Raw genomic sequence first — 14,742 nt, forward strand, 5'->3', positions numbered from 1 at the left:
GATCACCATTACGTAGCATGTGATGGCTGATAGCCAGCTCAGGTCTTTCTTTTTAGTGTTTGAGGTGGTGGACTTTGAAATGAGATCTTTAAACAGCTTGAACTTTTAGAATTACTATGTTGTCCCTCTCCCCTCCTGTTGCTTGCACACTGATATTTATGACTTTATATATATGCAGCCCTGACTGAGCTGCGTTCCTTTTTGCAGGACCAGCTTCCAGTGGACCATTTGGATGCACCGTACACTATGGTTCACATCAATGTGTTGAAAAAATTAATGTGTGTTCTTGTGGTGATATTGGTAGCACTGACAGTTTGCCTGTGGAGAGAGACAAGAAGAAGCTACTACAATCCTTTCAAGATTGAGAACGATGATTTGCAGGGTCACAGGAGTACAGAAAAGTGGAACACTGTTAAATCACAAGGCCTCTTCCGCGAAGCAGCCAGTGAGTTGGGTCAGGTATCCAAAACATGGCTTGGTACCCAAAACAAACCAAAAGGCAGCATTTCTGAAACAGCGGAGAAGTCCAAGAAAGCAGCAGCCTCTGTGAAGGTATGGGATAAGGACAGTTCATCCAAAAATCTCATACCCAGGCTGCAGAAGGTCAGAAAAAACTACCTGGCCATGAACAAGTACAATGTGACTTACAGTGGGAAGAGGAACACTGCTAAACTCAGCCCGGAGAAGCTGCTGTGCCAGCTGCGGGACAGGGTCAATGTGACCATGATACAGGGGTCAGATGGTCCTTTTGGTACCTCTGAATGGCAGCAATACCTACCAGGGAAGAGCCTCAGTGAAACAGTGGGGCACCTGGGTCGCTGTGCTGTCGTGTCCTCAGCTGGGTCTCTGAAATCATCTCATCTGGGACAAGAGATAGGTTGGTATCTTTCTGTTAGCATAAAGCCAAATATCGTTGTTTTATAACTTATGCTGAGTAGAAGTAAGCTACTGTCATGCTCTTACCAATAAATCTCTGTTGTGGTCAAAAGATGTTTAGAATAAGTTGAAATATTGTCTTTCAACTTCTTCTAAAGTCAGTTAACATTTCAGCCTAGGAGATGGGAATAATAGGTAGTTCTCTTCTAGCTAGTCCTTTCAATTGTCATGATTGTGTTGGCATGACTAGAGGATAGCACTAATACTGGATACCAGAGAGAGGTCTTGGTTCCACAAGTGTTAGTTTTTTGAGAAGATTTGAAATGGGTTGAGTAATGCTCATTGAACAGTCAATGGTCAGGAAAACTTCCATCGAGAAAAATTTTGTCAGAGAAGAAATAAAGGAAAACACCAAAGGGGAAAAAAAACCACTGGACACAGCCCTGACCAGTGTGTGTTGAGCAGAGGGGCTGGGTACAGACAGTCTTCAGAGGTCACTTCCAGCCTCAAGGATGCTATAATAATTCTGTTCAAGGCTTTACAAAGGTGGCACTACTGTATTCTGAGCCATAAGATAGTGGCTGAATTTGAATGGCCCAGAAGACTTCACGGGGCTTTATTTTATCTCTTTAGGCAAAGTTTGGTGACGCTTTGCAGTCTTATCTGATCATATTTATCTGAAGTTAATGCATTAATAAATGCTGAATCATTGGTCTTGTACTGTGGATTATAAGGAAGCATGTTTTGATACCAAAGCATTTTGGGTCTTTACAAAAGCAGCATGGAGGGGAAACCAGGTCTTCAGCCTTCACCTTGGGGTATTGTGCCTGCAGTTCCCTAAGCTTACTTCATTATATTTTGTTTGAAGCTCAGTTAAGATTCTCACTTTGCAGAACTGTAGCTTCGCTGAAGGAGAAGTTTTAAAGCCTGGGAGTTTTCTCTCAAGTGGAAATTGTTTGCAGGCTTTGGTGTATTCGTAAGTTTTCTGTTGAATCAGATTCCTTTGGCCTGCACTAAGCTGCAAGTAGCCTTCATCTTCTGAAACAAGTAGGTGGGTAGATCTTAATGCATTTTTCACAGACAACTTGGCAATCATAGTCTCTGGATGCTCCTGCGAGAGACACTTTTGTTCTGGTACTTGCTCAGAAGTTCTCCCTCAAACTTGTCTGTGCTCCAAAGAGCAGGTGGAAAGGAACTAGAGGGAGGCTGGACAACTGGAAGTGTGTTAAAATGCTATTAAAAATGCAATGAAAAATAGCATTGCCTCCTGGTTCAGGTTGCAGGTGGGAGTTGGTTGATGTAATTGTTTCTGCCTGCTTTTGAGGCTATGCGAGTCAAGGCGTGGGAAGCCAATTCTGACTTTTCCTTTGAGTACCAGTCTTGGCTTTTTTGGTTGCCTCTTGGAGCTAAAAGTTTGCTCAGAAGTGACCCTCTGAGGATGTGAGTGTGATGTTTATGGAGTGTTTAGGCACAGTCAATACAGTTCTGGATTCAGTGCCAGAGCAGCCAAGTGCTCTGGCTGTGGCACAGCTGAGCAGACATCAGACATGCAAAGCCATTTCATCGTTCCTACAGCCTGTCCCTGAGCCTGTCTCAGAGCTGAAGCACTGGTTTGTTCCAGATCACAAGGAATGGATGCTGGGGAGGTCACTGAGTAGTGCTTGAGGCAAATCCATTAACCCCTGCTGGTGTTCCTGCCTTGCGTTCCTCACGCCTGGGTCACCTTTGTGCTTGGTCGTCTCTGCAAGGGCTTCTGCAGAGTGTGGGGCACTTGCAGCCTTGAGCTGGGCAGGGTGAATGTTAAGGATTCAGGAGCATTCAGAGTATTTATGTAAGGTTTTTTCACAGTTTTGGCTGGATTTATTTCCATGTAGGAAAAGTCATGGTTTTGTTGGAGGAAGTTGTCAGAAAGGTACTAAATCTTACAGGCTTAAAATTAAGCATTTGCGTAGATGAGCACAATGGATTGCTGAGTTATTATTCCAGGAAATATGTGTTCTGTGTAAGCACATTAAGATATCAAATGAGCAATTAGTCAGTGTAAGGAAGGCTGGCAGAGCAGAACAGGGAGAAGCTTGTAAACAACTGGCTTGTGTCTTACTGGGCTCTTGGTGTTACTGGAGGTTATAAGATGCCACTGAAAAATCTGATATGGGAGATACCAAGTGCAGCACAACCACCTGGAGACAGCCAGCTACTCTGCCTGAGCTGTCACCAAACACCCTTTTAAAATGTGAACTCGGGGCATAATAATGCTTAGTGTCTGGCTGAAGTTATAGGGGGAAATTATAACCTGTGTTGCATTGATGCAAGGTAGGACATGGAGTTATGGGTCTGTCGTGGTAACTACAGAGGCACTTCTCAGCATGGATATGTTTTTTTCATGAAACATCGCCTTTCACAGTTTTGGGTGTTGCTTTGGAAGGGCTCTTAAAGATCCACTTCTTGAGAATAAAGAAGCTGAGAAGCCAGTATTTGCTGACAGTAGTTGCTGATCCTCCAGCATTGCTTATGAAAATACCCCTATTTTCAAGAAAATGATCTCAAAAAGACCTGGTTCTGGACCAGGCAAGTCCTTCTGCCCTGTGTGGGAACTTGGCAATTCCCCAGGGACCCTGGCTGCAGGTGCTGTGAGCTGTGGTCATGTGGCCTCAGTGTGAAGGTAGGGGAGTTGGTCCTACTTCTCTGATGTGAAAGATTTCCTATCCAAATCCAGCCACGAGGCATGGAGAAGTCAGGGTGATGGGCATGAGCACCTTCCATGCCACAGCAGCCTGGCTCCGTGGTGTTACAGCAGCTGTGCCAAGGCAGAGGAGGGTGCTGAAGGAATGCTGTGCTATCTTAAGAGATGATGCCAGCGGAGGAAAATGCAGTGAATCCCAAGGCATGTAACAAGCTGTACCTGTTTAAATGCACAGCAGTGGATTTATTTCTGTAATGTGGGAGGTGTGCTGGCAGGCTAAGGTCAGCTTCACTTTCCACTGTGGCTATTATACAGATTTCTCGGGCCGGTCAACCTCCCGTCTGCAAGAGAGGTTGCTGGCTTGCCATTACTTTCCATTTCCTTAGTATGCAGCCAGCCACGTGATAAATTAATTGTCTGTCTACTGGTAAAGCGGAAGGAAGCAGAGGGAGGGAGATACTGTACTCCTCCATGCAGAGCAAATGCTGGAATTGTGCTCTCAGTGGGTTGTAGTTTTAAAAAGTGGGTTTTTTTAAAGTATATTGATCATGAAGTTTGAGCCACAGCTTCCTCCAAAGAATCTGGCTCGCTACTTCCAGTTGTTACATGGAAAGCCAGGGACTAGCCAGATTGTATTAGAAGTACAGGTGCATAACATGTTATGTGTCTCTGTCAGTCAAAAACCAGTTGCTAGCTCATGGGTTTTCACTGTGTTTCGCTTTCAGACAGCCACGATGCTGTCTTGCGGTTCAATGGGGCTCCCGTCAAGGGCTTTCAAGATGACGTGGGGCAGAAGACAACAATCCGTCTTGTGAATTCCCAGGTGAGTCTGAACAACATGTGCCCAATGGGCCAAGCATGGCAGAACTGCATTGTCTGGGAGCTGAGCAGCAGGCTGAACTAGCAGCATCCAGGGGACTTCTGGGCTCATCTGCTGCTGGGAGGTCTTTAAAAAGAAGTTGGGGGAACAGGGCCATCCCTCTGATTCCTCTTGGAATGGGGGACAGTTGGTAGATCTGAGGTGACTGGAGTGACCCTAGCTCATGCTAGGGAACCTGTAGTATCCTGCTTGCAATTTACAGCAGGCACAAGGTAATCTGGGTTTTGTCTTGGCTCGAAGCCTCTGTGTTAGCATAGGAAGGCCAGCTGCAAGCTGCTGCTCTGCCTTCAGAGCAAGGGGCAGGAGCAGCACCACAGCTCACCTAATGCAGCTCAGCAGAGAGAGGTCTGCCGAGAGAGGAGTTGTGCTTGCCCCAGAGATGGGTATGAAGAATGAAGGAAGTTTATTTGGCTTTTAATAAAATAACAGTGTTTCTTTACTGCCTAGCAGTGCCACAGATTCTGTAGATAACACATTAACCAGTGCTGCTAAATGGCTGAAGACATTTGGCAGAGGACACACCTTTAAAGCTGTAGTCTGTGCGCAGCCAAGAGAGGGATGGGCTCTGATGGGTGAGTCGGAGGGTCCGGGATCTCACTGCAGAGCATGGCAGAAAATGCTTTTAATGCAAGGCATTGCTTACGGAGTTACATTTTCCCTGCGGTGTGGGCCCGGCCGGCCCCGGGTGCGTGCACGGCGGCGCGGCCCGGCCCCAGGTGCGGAAAGGAGCGAGAGAATGGGAGCTTCGCCTGTGCGGACAGTGCCATCATCGTGGGAGATGAGAGGGGAGCCCCGGAACACACAGAAGAGAAGGACAACTGTAAACCCGGGCAGATGGAGCTCGTTCAGCCCTGTAAGGCCATCCATCTAAGAGAAGGTCACCCTAAACAAACCTACGTCCTGAGGACCTCGCTGCCACTGTCCAAGCTCACTCGGTCCCAGCAGATGAACCTTAGGATTAAAGGGTGGGCTCAGTTCAGCGCACACTGCGTCTCACCTAAAAAATCCATTGCACAGGCTCAAAGGCCTTACCCGCATTTGCAAAGCCCTGTATCTCCAGTGCGCTTGTAACAAATGTGGGTAGAGACCTTTCCCAAATCTTTGTTCGCGAAGACTGGCCGTGATGATGACATTTTCCCTGACTCTGTGAGAGCTCTTTCTAGGTGTGAAGCTGTCCCTCTACTGGTTGCCTTTGGCTGTCAGTAGGCCTGTGAAGCAGACTCTCCGGGGTCAGAAGCATATCTAGTAGTGTATTGGCCCGTTCAGGAGCAGAGGGAGGTCCTTACTGCTGTAGGTACATCTCAGTGTGTTTGCACTCTTCTTCCATACAGCTGTTACCCTTCATGTTTGCCCATTTTGGGGGGAGAAATTTTCAGGTGTAGACACGCAGAGGGAAAACAAAGTCACAGTAGTGTGTGTTGGTGAGGTAATGGAGTGAGGCAGTAAAATGCTGAACAGGCCATTACTCACTGGTAAAAGACCTGCTGTGGCACTGAAGCACCTCCTCACCCTGCAAGAGGAGGAGGAGGAGGTTGTAGGCACATGAAGACTGAGGGGCTGGGAGAGGGAGAGATGAGGGGCTTAAACATAGCTTTTGTAATCCAGAACCAAAAAGGTAGGTTTTTTTTTCTTTACCCCAAAGGTAAGATTTTTAGGCTGGAAGTTTTCTCATCTGCTCCTGTGTGAGGAGTCCGTGGGAGCTGCTGTGTAATGAGGTTTGAAGTTTCTCAAAACAGCAGCAGAAGCTTGGCCATCTGTTCCAAAGGCAAGACATTCAGCTAGTGTGTTTGCCTGGTTCATTTTGTGTGTCTTTTTTGTTCTTGCTTCTCTTGTGAATGCTGTTGCCACCTCTTTCTGCTCTTGGATCTTGCCTTCTCCACTTCCTGCTGTGCTCTGTGCTGCTACTTGCTGCATCTTGATGCCCTTGTGTTAACACCCCCAGTTAGATGTGGGACAGTTTGTCCTTCCTGGACCGGTCTGGTTTAGAAGACATATCTGGCTGGTCACATCCTCCTTATGCCCTGTTTGACATCTCTTTTTTTTTTTTTTTTTGTCTTTCCTTTCTGTGTGTATTTTTATATGAATGTCAGATAGGTGTTATCACTTAAGCAAACTTTCCCTAGAGGTTGTGGTCATTGCCAAGCTGACAGTGATAAGAAGAGAAAACATGTACATGACCTGTGGGATATCAGAATTATCAGCACAGGGAGGAGGGGATCCGTGTGGTTGTACAGCTTAATGTGACTCTTCATGTGCAGTCTCTTACTTTGGACCAAGTGTAGTTATAGCCATGGCATTATAGTATTTCTGTTCTCCATGTGGATCAGCCTGCAGTCATGGGTGACATTCCCTCTGAGTGGAGACGCCAGCTTAGAAAAATTGAGTTACAGGGAGAACAATATTGTTGCAGTTTTTAGAGGCGAAATTTAACTCAAAATGCAGCGTAGATCTGGCTGCTGACCAGGGCAAAAGGTGAGTAGTGCAGGAGCCTCTCATCTAGGCTTTATGAACTGACCATCTCTAATTGCAGTCCCTGTTATCTTCAGAGATCACCGGATTGAAAGCCTGATTTTCCGATGTGTTTATTCGCACTTTTAGTGCTGTTCAGTGCTGTTCTGGACATCATTTAAACCTTCTTGTGAGTGGGGTTGCCTGATCACATTCTGTTTTCAGCTTACTGGGCCTTGCCCAGAGCTCCTGCAGGCATCACATACTGGCTGGAGAAGCTGTAGTTTGTTCTTGTTCTGGGATTGGCTTTTCTTATGTTATTTCTTGACCTTTCTGGGAAAAGGGATGAGACTGTGGCTTGGCTGCTTTTATTTTGGCTCTTACTATTGATCAGTCCATTCCCAAAATGAAGGAAATGGGATTTCCTGAATCTGTCAGAACTAGCCTGTATTGAGTAGCATCCCTTTGGCACGCGTGGCCAGGGGCCCTAAGTTGCTTAGTAATTATTTTAGGGTATTTTTCTGTAATTTGCATTACATATCTGAGGGTAGATGGTTATAACAGTGGAGTGGGGTATCTTTTGCATCTGTACGGATAGGGAAAGGTTAATAGATTTGATACTGGCAGGAGGGGGAGACAATTGCGATCCCCAGATCTGAGGATAAGCTTGTAGGTCCACAAGTTTGGTAGTTGTTTTAAATAAAGAATTTATTCGACATTGCCTTGCTTTTTTTCTTAGACCTTGACTGGTTCATCAGCGGTGCTGCCTTTCATGGCTTGTTTTCCTGCAGTCTTACACAAGGCATCGATTTGCCCTGGGAAAGCAGCACATCTTGCAAAAACAAGGGCTGAAGTGTGTGCAAGGGGAGTGCCAATGTCACTGTGGAGGACGCAGCTCTTTCCTGCAGAGCTGACCAAGGACCAGAGTTCCTTGTTCCTCCCAGTTCTTGTTTACAGTTCTCCTGGGCTGACTTCTCACTGCCATAGAGAGCGCTCTCTTCTTTGGCTGCCTGTGCTGTTACTGGCACTAATGAGTCTGCAGGGAGGAAGAGAAGGGATAGAACACATCGGTGGAATGGGGGAAGATTGTGATGGGAAAGGGGATCGTGTTTAGATTACAGGACATTGACTGTGGAAGCCGGAAAGAAGGAAATAATTGTGATATCGTCAATAGATGTACCAAGAGAGTAGGGGCTGTATTAGCAAGATACTGCTTAAACTGTGAACTGGCTGAAGAACAAATTAACTAGGAAATCAGTAGATCAGTTAACTAATTAGGATCAAGACAAGGAAATAATGTAGCAATATAAATGAATTTAACTACTTAGAAAGAATCAGTCACTATCAGTATTAAACACAACAAATAGGCACTAAAGTATCTGGGGAACCAGATTCCCCCAGCAAACGGGTTAAGTGACCAAGAGTTAACAAGCAGTGCCAAGACCCAGCCATGGGGCGTGAGGAAGGACACAGCAAACAGCTTGTGGCTGTGGAGGTGCTCCCCACCTGGTTTCTTATCCCTTTGCTTTTGTACCTATCGCAGCTTGCTCTGTGTCTCTGCCAACTCACATGGCTTTGCTTGGCTGACCCTTGCTTTCTCTGATGCTCAGTCTCTCAAACCCTCCTTTCGTGGATGCTGCATCAGAGAAGTTCCTGAAAAATTTCTAGCCTTTAAATAGAAACAATGAAATGAAAATGAAGTGTCCGTGTTCCTTGCACTATCACTGTCCCGTTGCAGTGCTGCATCCCGCTCATACCCAGCTGAGGGGATGGCTGGTACCAACCTCTGTGCCCCTCCTTGCCTCTGGTGTCCACAGATGTTCACACCTGCAGCATTGCACACTCCAGCTCACAAGTGGCCTAGATGTTTTAGCTGCCGGAAGGCAGCTAAAGGAAGGAAGGGAAAGGAAGCCGGGCAGCACACGTGCTCAAGGCCAAGCTCTAATCCTGCAGAGTTATGAACAGATGCGAGGAAACCCTTTTTGCTTTTGAAATAAATCATATCTGGGCTAGCTGGAGTGTCCTTTTACTCTGGTTACGGGGACAGCCAGGCAGGCTACTGGGGCAGCCAGGATGCTCAAGGACTAATTGGCTGGCTCATAATTAGATCTGTGGAGAAAATCAGGACAAATGGAAGCTGATTTCTGTGATTATGATTTATGATTACAGTGTTTACAAGCTGTGCCTGTACAGATGATGGCTTTAGGTGGGAAGGACAGGAGATGAATTGTTTAATTCTGATTGTTTGCTTTGTGCTGCAGACCTGGGTTACCCTCAGGTGTACCAAACAGTTGTTGTGTCCAGAGTATAGAGAGAACTTCTGTGTTTGAAGATTGCCTTCTCATTGCTGCTCTCAGAAGATTCAAACCTTCTTTGCCTAAGTTGGACTCCTCTGCTCTGGAGAAGCATAGAGAGCTTGGTGTGAGGCTGGGTTGGACAGGGGTGCCATGGTCTCTCATCTCCTCCACTGGTGGTCTCACAGCTGAGCCTTGGCTGCTGGAGTTCCTGCTGCTCAGGAGAAACCACCCACCTGCAGGCCTTTTTTTTTTTTTTTTTTTCTGCACACAGTGGGGAATGCTCAGTAACCAACAGTGGCGTGGCTGTGACTGTTTTCAGGTGTCTTTTACTGCTTGGCTGCCCACTCATTCTGACAACATACTGTATATCATTGCGTTTGTTGTTGTCATTCAAGCTTGTCACTGTTGAAGAGAAGCAGTTCCTGAGGGAAGCGCTATATAACACTGGAATTTTAATTGTCTGGGATCCAGCACCTTATCATGCAGAAATTCATGAGGTAAGGCTGAGTTTTCTGTAAATAAAATCAGATTCATATGCTTTGAAGTGCCTCGGTTAACCCACTTCCTGCTAACATGGGCAATCACTCCTTTGAAGGCCATTGTTTTTTACCTCTTTGTTATTGTGGATGTATCTGTGTGTACTTCTGAGAACACCCCATGCGTGATTGCTCCTATGAGAACACTTGCCTGTTCCTGATCCCTTTGAAGGGCATCAGGCCAAGTGTAACAGGTCACCACCTCTGCTTTCCCATGGACTGATGCCACAGGGAGGAGGTCACTTGTGGCTGCAGCAGTTAGAGGATGATCTGTTTTTTCTGACAGTTACTCTAAGATTTGCTGCTGGTTGATGCTTGGATATTTCGAGCACCAGTGAGACATGAGATATGCTTGATGCATTATAAATGGATTAGGAAACCCTCTGAAGATCTTAGCAAATGTCTCCTCTCTGTGTCAGCAAGGCTGTCATGAGGGGGTGTTGCAATCCCTCTGGCACTCACTTTTGATTTTGAGTACAAAAGAGCATTATTTGATAAGTGATGAGCTTTGGAGACTCATGGTCAAAGCAGGTAGAAGTGAACAGTCCATTCTTTACTCTTATTTAGAGCTCTATCTGTAACTGAAAGGTCTTTGCCTTCCTTTCTCTGGACTGCATTTCCTATTTTGTCACTGATGTTTATTCCTGTGTCTAGTCTCATGGCTCCAGGTGGCATAAGGGGGTATGTACAGCATGTTTAAGAGTCATTAAAACCAGGATGGGATATTTGTAGCGTAGGAAAAAAAAAATCTCAAAATGATTTAGAAAAACCCCATAAACCATTCCTAAGTGTTTTTACTGAAAGAAGATTTAGGACGCAGATCAGCTCTGCCTGGTTTGGGAGGCTGTGCTGAGAACACTTGCCTGCAGAATAGGATGCTTTGTACTGCAACACTGAGAAGGATTGGGGTCTGTAACATTTAAGGCAGAGTTCTCAATATCATCTGCTATTGGGAGGTACAGAAGGAAATTATACAAGATGCTGATCTCATTTAATGGTCCTTCACTGAGATTCGCGTTTTCCCTGCTCTGTTCACTGAGTCAAGTCACTGCAGTGACCCAAGGGTTGCAGCTCAGGGTGTGCAGGTGTAGCAGGACCTTTTACCCAGCATCAGCAGGTTCACTCATCCTTGTTTCCTGTTGGTTACAGGAAAATGGGCCAGAAATAGTCTGACTTCTTGTTTCTGTTTTGCAGTGGTACAGAAAACCAGACTACAACTTTTTTGAAAGCTATAAGGCGTATCGTAGAACACATCCAGAGCAGCCCTTTTATATCCTGAATCCAAAAATGCAGTGGCAACTCTGGGATATTCTGCAGGAGAATTCCCTGGAGCATATTCAGCCTAATCCACCGTCATCAGGAATGCTTGGTAAGATAATCACCCTCTAAACTTCTGGTTCAGTTTGCAGGCAGGAACTCTCCAGGATGCCTTTTTACAAAGACAACTACAAATCTGTGGTGCTTATCAGAGTTGTTTTTACAGTGTTTGTCTTATGCCAAAATTTAAGCTTCCTGTCTTTAAAGTAGCAGCTCGGTTGCGCTACACTAAGTGGTTTGCAGCACTCCTCTGAAACAGCAGTTGCAAACATAGCCCAGTTCCACATGGAAACAGGAGGGCAGATTGCAACATTGGGAGGATCTCTAGGATTTCTAGCTTCTGGTGCCAGAGCAGTTCCCACGGAGTGTGAGAGGAAGGATATGGTTCCTGCAGGCTCAGATCTTGTCAGGCAAATAACTCTGGTTACTGCAGATGAATTCTGAGTGCTAGCCTGTTCATCCTTTCCATATATTATATATATATATATATAAATGGCTTACTGAGGGGCTGGGGATGGTCAGACTAAACAGTTGCCCTGAAAAGTTCAGTGATGTTCCCCCTTATGCAGCATGCTAACTTCTTGCTTGTCAGCATGCTAAATTCTGCCTCTCAGCGAAGGAGCTCATTTTACATTCTGCTGTTGCAAAGGTTTTCCTACTTAGTGAAAAGCAGATCTCATGACCAGATGAATAAAAAGGAGTGAACCTCTGGGAAAGCTCACGTGTATTTGAAATCACACAAGACCTATAGTCTTGTTTGCCATGGAATGTCCAACTGCTGTGCTTCCACCCTTCGGCTGCTCCTGTCTCTACTCCCATCACTGCTGGGGCAGAGGCACCTTTCTGTCTCCATGTAAACAGAGTCACTTCATATTTTTACCAGGTCCAACAGCTATTAAATGATTGCTGGGATATGTGCAGAATAACTGTGTAGCAGCATAATTGATGACTTCAGCAACAAAATTGTTAGCAGGCACCAGGCCACATCGAACAGCAATTTCTCTGTGGCTTAACTTGGGGCCAGGTTACCTGCTTTGTAAAGCAAATCACCTCGCCAAATTCGGGGGCATAGATGAGTTCTAGTTTCCAACTGTAGCTTCTCTGAAAGGTCTAAGTGTGATTGAAAGTTGTAATTTGAAAAAGTGGTTGAAAATGTGTTTAAAATGTGCCTTAGGTAAATGAGTGGTTTCACATATGGGTTCTTTTAATGTCTTGCAATCCGTGTTCCTCTGATTGTGCAGAGTCCTTGATATCTCAGATACTGCGTGAATTTCTGTGATGTTGTACACTGGTTGTGATTCCCTGGTATATTCTTGCACTTAGAAGAAAAGCAGCCAGTAACTATGGCTTACGTCTGATCTGGCCGAAAAGTCTTCAGGCTGTGCCCAGTGTGATGTCCTCGAGTAGTCCCTGTGCCTGTCAGAAGACACAGGAGGGCAGCACCACTCTGCTGCGGGGACCCTGAGGAGCAGAGGCTGCTGAGGTCTCCCTGAGCATTTCGCAGCACCAGTCCCATTCATATTCCCTGCATTCACTGGAGGCAGGTGGGGAAAAGACGAAAATCTCATCCCTGCTTATTCAAGCAGCTAAGTGTAGTGCATGCTTGGCAGACACCCAAGTTTCCATGAAGGTCATTGAGAATGGTAGCACTCTTAAAATTTGGCCTTTTAGCAGGTCTGTCGCTGTAAACAATCCGCTGTGATCACATCGATCGCACACTTTGCAAGGGAGAGCTTCAGAAGACATCCCTGATCTGGCCAGATTTGTTTGCTCCCCCTCTACTCTGAATGTCCCAAAAGGAAACCCTTCCCCTTGGAGCTGGGTGCTCCTTGCTGCCTGCCTGTCTTGCTCAAGTGTTTAATTGGTTCTCTGGGCTGATGTGGACTGTCTGCCTTCCATCCCTCCCCAGGCATTGTGATCATGATGACGCTCTGTGATGAGGTGGACGTGTACGAATTCCTCCCTTCCAAGCGGCAGACAGACATTTGCCACTATTACCAGAAGTTTCACGACCACGCCTGCACCATGGGAGCTTACCATCCTCTGCTCTTCGAGAAGAACCTGGTGAAGCACATGAACCAGGGGACAGACGAGGACATCTATACTCATGGGAAAGCCACTCTGCCCGGCTTCCGAAAAGTGCATTGCTAATGGATTGGTGTTTAGTTTTCCTTGACTGTCAAAGCGCTTTTTAAATCAGGGTTGTCAGATTTGTTAGGTCTAAGCACTGGTGTGTTTTGACAGCTGTTCCATGTAGCAGCGCTTGCTCTTAGGACTTCGTTGACCAGCTCTGTGAGGTGGTGTTAACTCACTGTGGTACATCCACACCATATCTGCATGAGTCACTGCAATAAATTCACTCCCAGTGGAGCCAGGCTCATGCAGTGGGTGGATACCTCTGTCTGCCTCTCAGCCCATGATGGTGTGTGGGAGATGCAGGAGAGGCTTTCTGAGCAGAGATTGCACAGGTTGGGATCAAATGGTGAATACAGTTTGGTTTACTTAAAAAGGGTTATGATAGCCAAAAACCTGGTCCATTGGGAAACAAGAGAAATAATTTAAAATTTGTTCCCATAGTCCTAGGAGCTCTTCAGAGCAGGACTGATCTATGGAAATGCTGTCAAGCTGTGTACTGATAAGCTAAATTCCTAGTCCAAAATATTTCATTTTATAAATAGTTTGTAAAATTACCTTGACAACTTCCTTCTGAATTGTAAGACTTCTAAAACCACTCAGGTGACATTTTTGGCCAAGGAAGAGGGAGGCAACTCACAATTCGGTGATTCTTGCAAGACTTTTAAATCTTGTTACTTTTTTAAAAATAATTTAAAATAAATTTTAGTGAACATTTACTTCTCCAGTACAGTGTTGGGCTTGGTACAGAAGAACCCTTATTTCAGAAATGTTTTGGGGAAGATGCTCCAAGGCACACATGGGAGAGCTCACTGGAAGTCAGTACCTCTTTCCAGCTGTCTGCTGCTCTACCTTTGCAATTGTTGGCAAATTACTTCCTGTCCCCAGTAACAAATACCACAGAGCTGCTTCTAGATGAGTTCCAGTCTTCTGCAAGCTACCAGAAGGAGTCTCTTGGTTGCTGTGTGCTTTTCTGAGTAGGTGGGGAGCAGATTTATTGCTTCCATGCTTTGTGAGGTGTGAGGAGGGAGAGTGTGCTCTGCTTCTCATGCTGAAACAGGCAGAACTGAGAAGGGGAGCTTTTTCCTGCTCCAGGGCACTCCTGTGGCAGCATGATGGAAGTAGTAGCTGTGCAATCTCTTGTATGTTGGTGAGAACACCTTCCCGGTCTCCTATACTGGTGTGTTTCATCAGGTCTGTAAAGAAAGCTTTTTCTTCTCCTGTTTTGAATAAATCCTGTGAAGTCATTGGCCTGTTTTTGCCTTGGTGAAACCACTGTAAATATCTTTGCTCCATGACCCTGGGGATTTGCACCAGCCTTGCACCAGTGCAGGCAGAGCTGGAAGGGAGCTGCTCCCCTACTCATTCCAATGAGCCCATGGCTCTTGCCCTGCTGGTGAGAGGGCCACTGCAGAGCTGTTCCTTCAGAGCCTGGCTCTCTGCACCCCCATCTCTTGGGATGCATTGGGTCTGTCAGTGCTTAACAAATTGTATGGCATATATGTAGGGAAAAAAGTTCAGGTCCTGGCACTACTACTCAGGAGTGCTAGGGCAGGAATGCTGTGAAGGCAG

The 14,742-nt window shown here is 46.0% G+C and overlaps 1 protein-coding gene across 6 annotated transcripts in view; it reads left to right on the plus strand.

The window, feature by feature from the left end:
* ST6GAL1 (ST6 beta-galactoside alpha-2,6-sialyltransferase 1) overlaps positions 1-14,417 on the plus strand; it is a 41,408-nt gene extending 26,991 nt beyond the window's left edge. For all 6 annotated transcript variants that reach the window (XM_032698012.1, XM_032698009.1, XM_032698014.1 and 3 more), the window contains 5 exons: positions 208-877; positions 4,285-4,382; positions 9,580-9,681; positions 10,915-11,089; positions 12,947-14,417. In XM_032698012.1, coding sequence (XP_032553903.1) covers positions 208-877; positions 4,285-4,382; positions 9,580-9,681; positions 10,915-11,089; positions 12,947-13,188 — 1,287 coding nt within the window. In that variant the 3' untranslated portion in view covers positions 13,189-14,417. The remainder of the gene's footprint in view (positions 1-207; positions 878-4,284; positions 4,383-9,579; positions 9,682-10,914; positions 11,090-12,946) is intronic.
* The last annotated feature ends 325 nt before the right edge of the window (positions 14,418-14,742 follow it).

This window comes from Chiroxiphia lanceolata, chromosome 10, assembly GCF_009829145.1.
Source record: "Chiroxiphia lanceolata isolate bChiLan1 chromosome 10, bChiLan1.pri, whole genome shotgun sequence".
Classification (NCBI taxonomy): domain Eukaryota; kingdom Metazoa; phylum Chordata; class Aves; order Passeriformes; family Pipridae; genus Chiroxiphia; species Chiroxiphia lanceolata.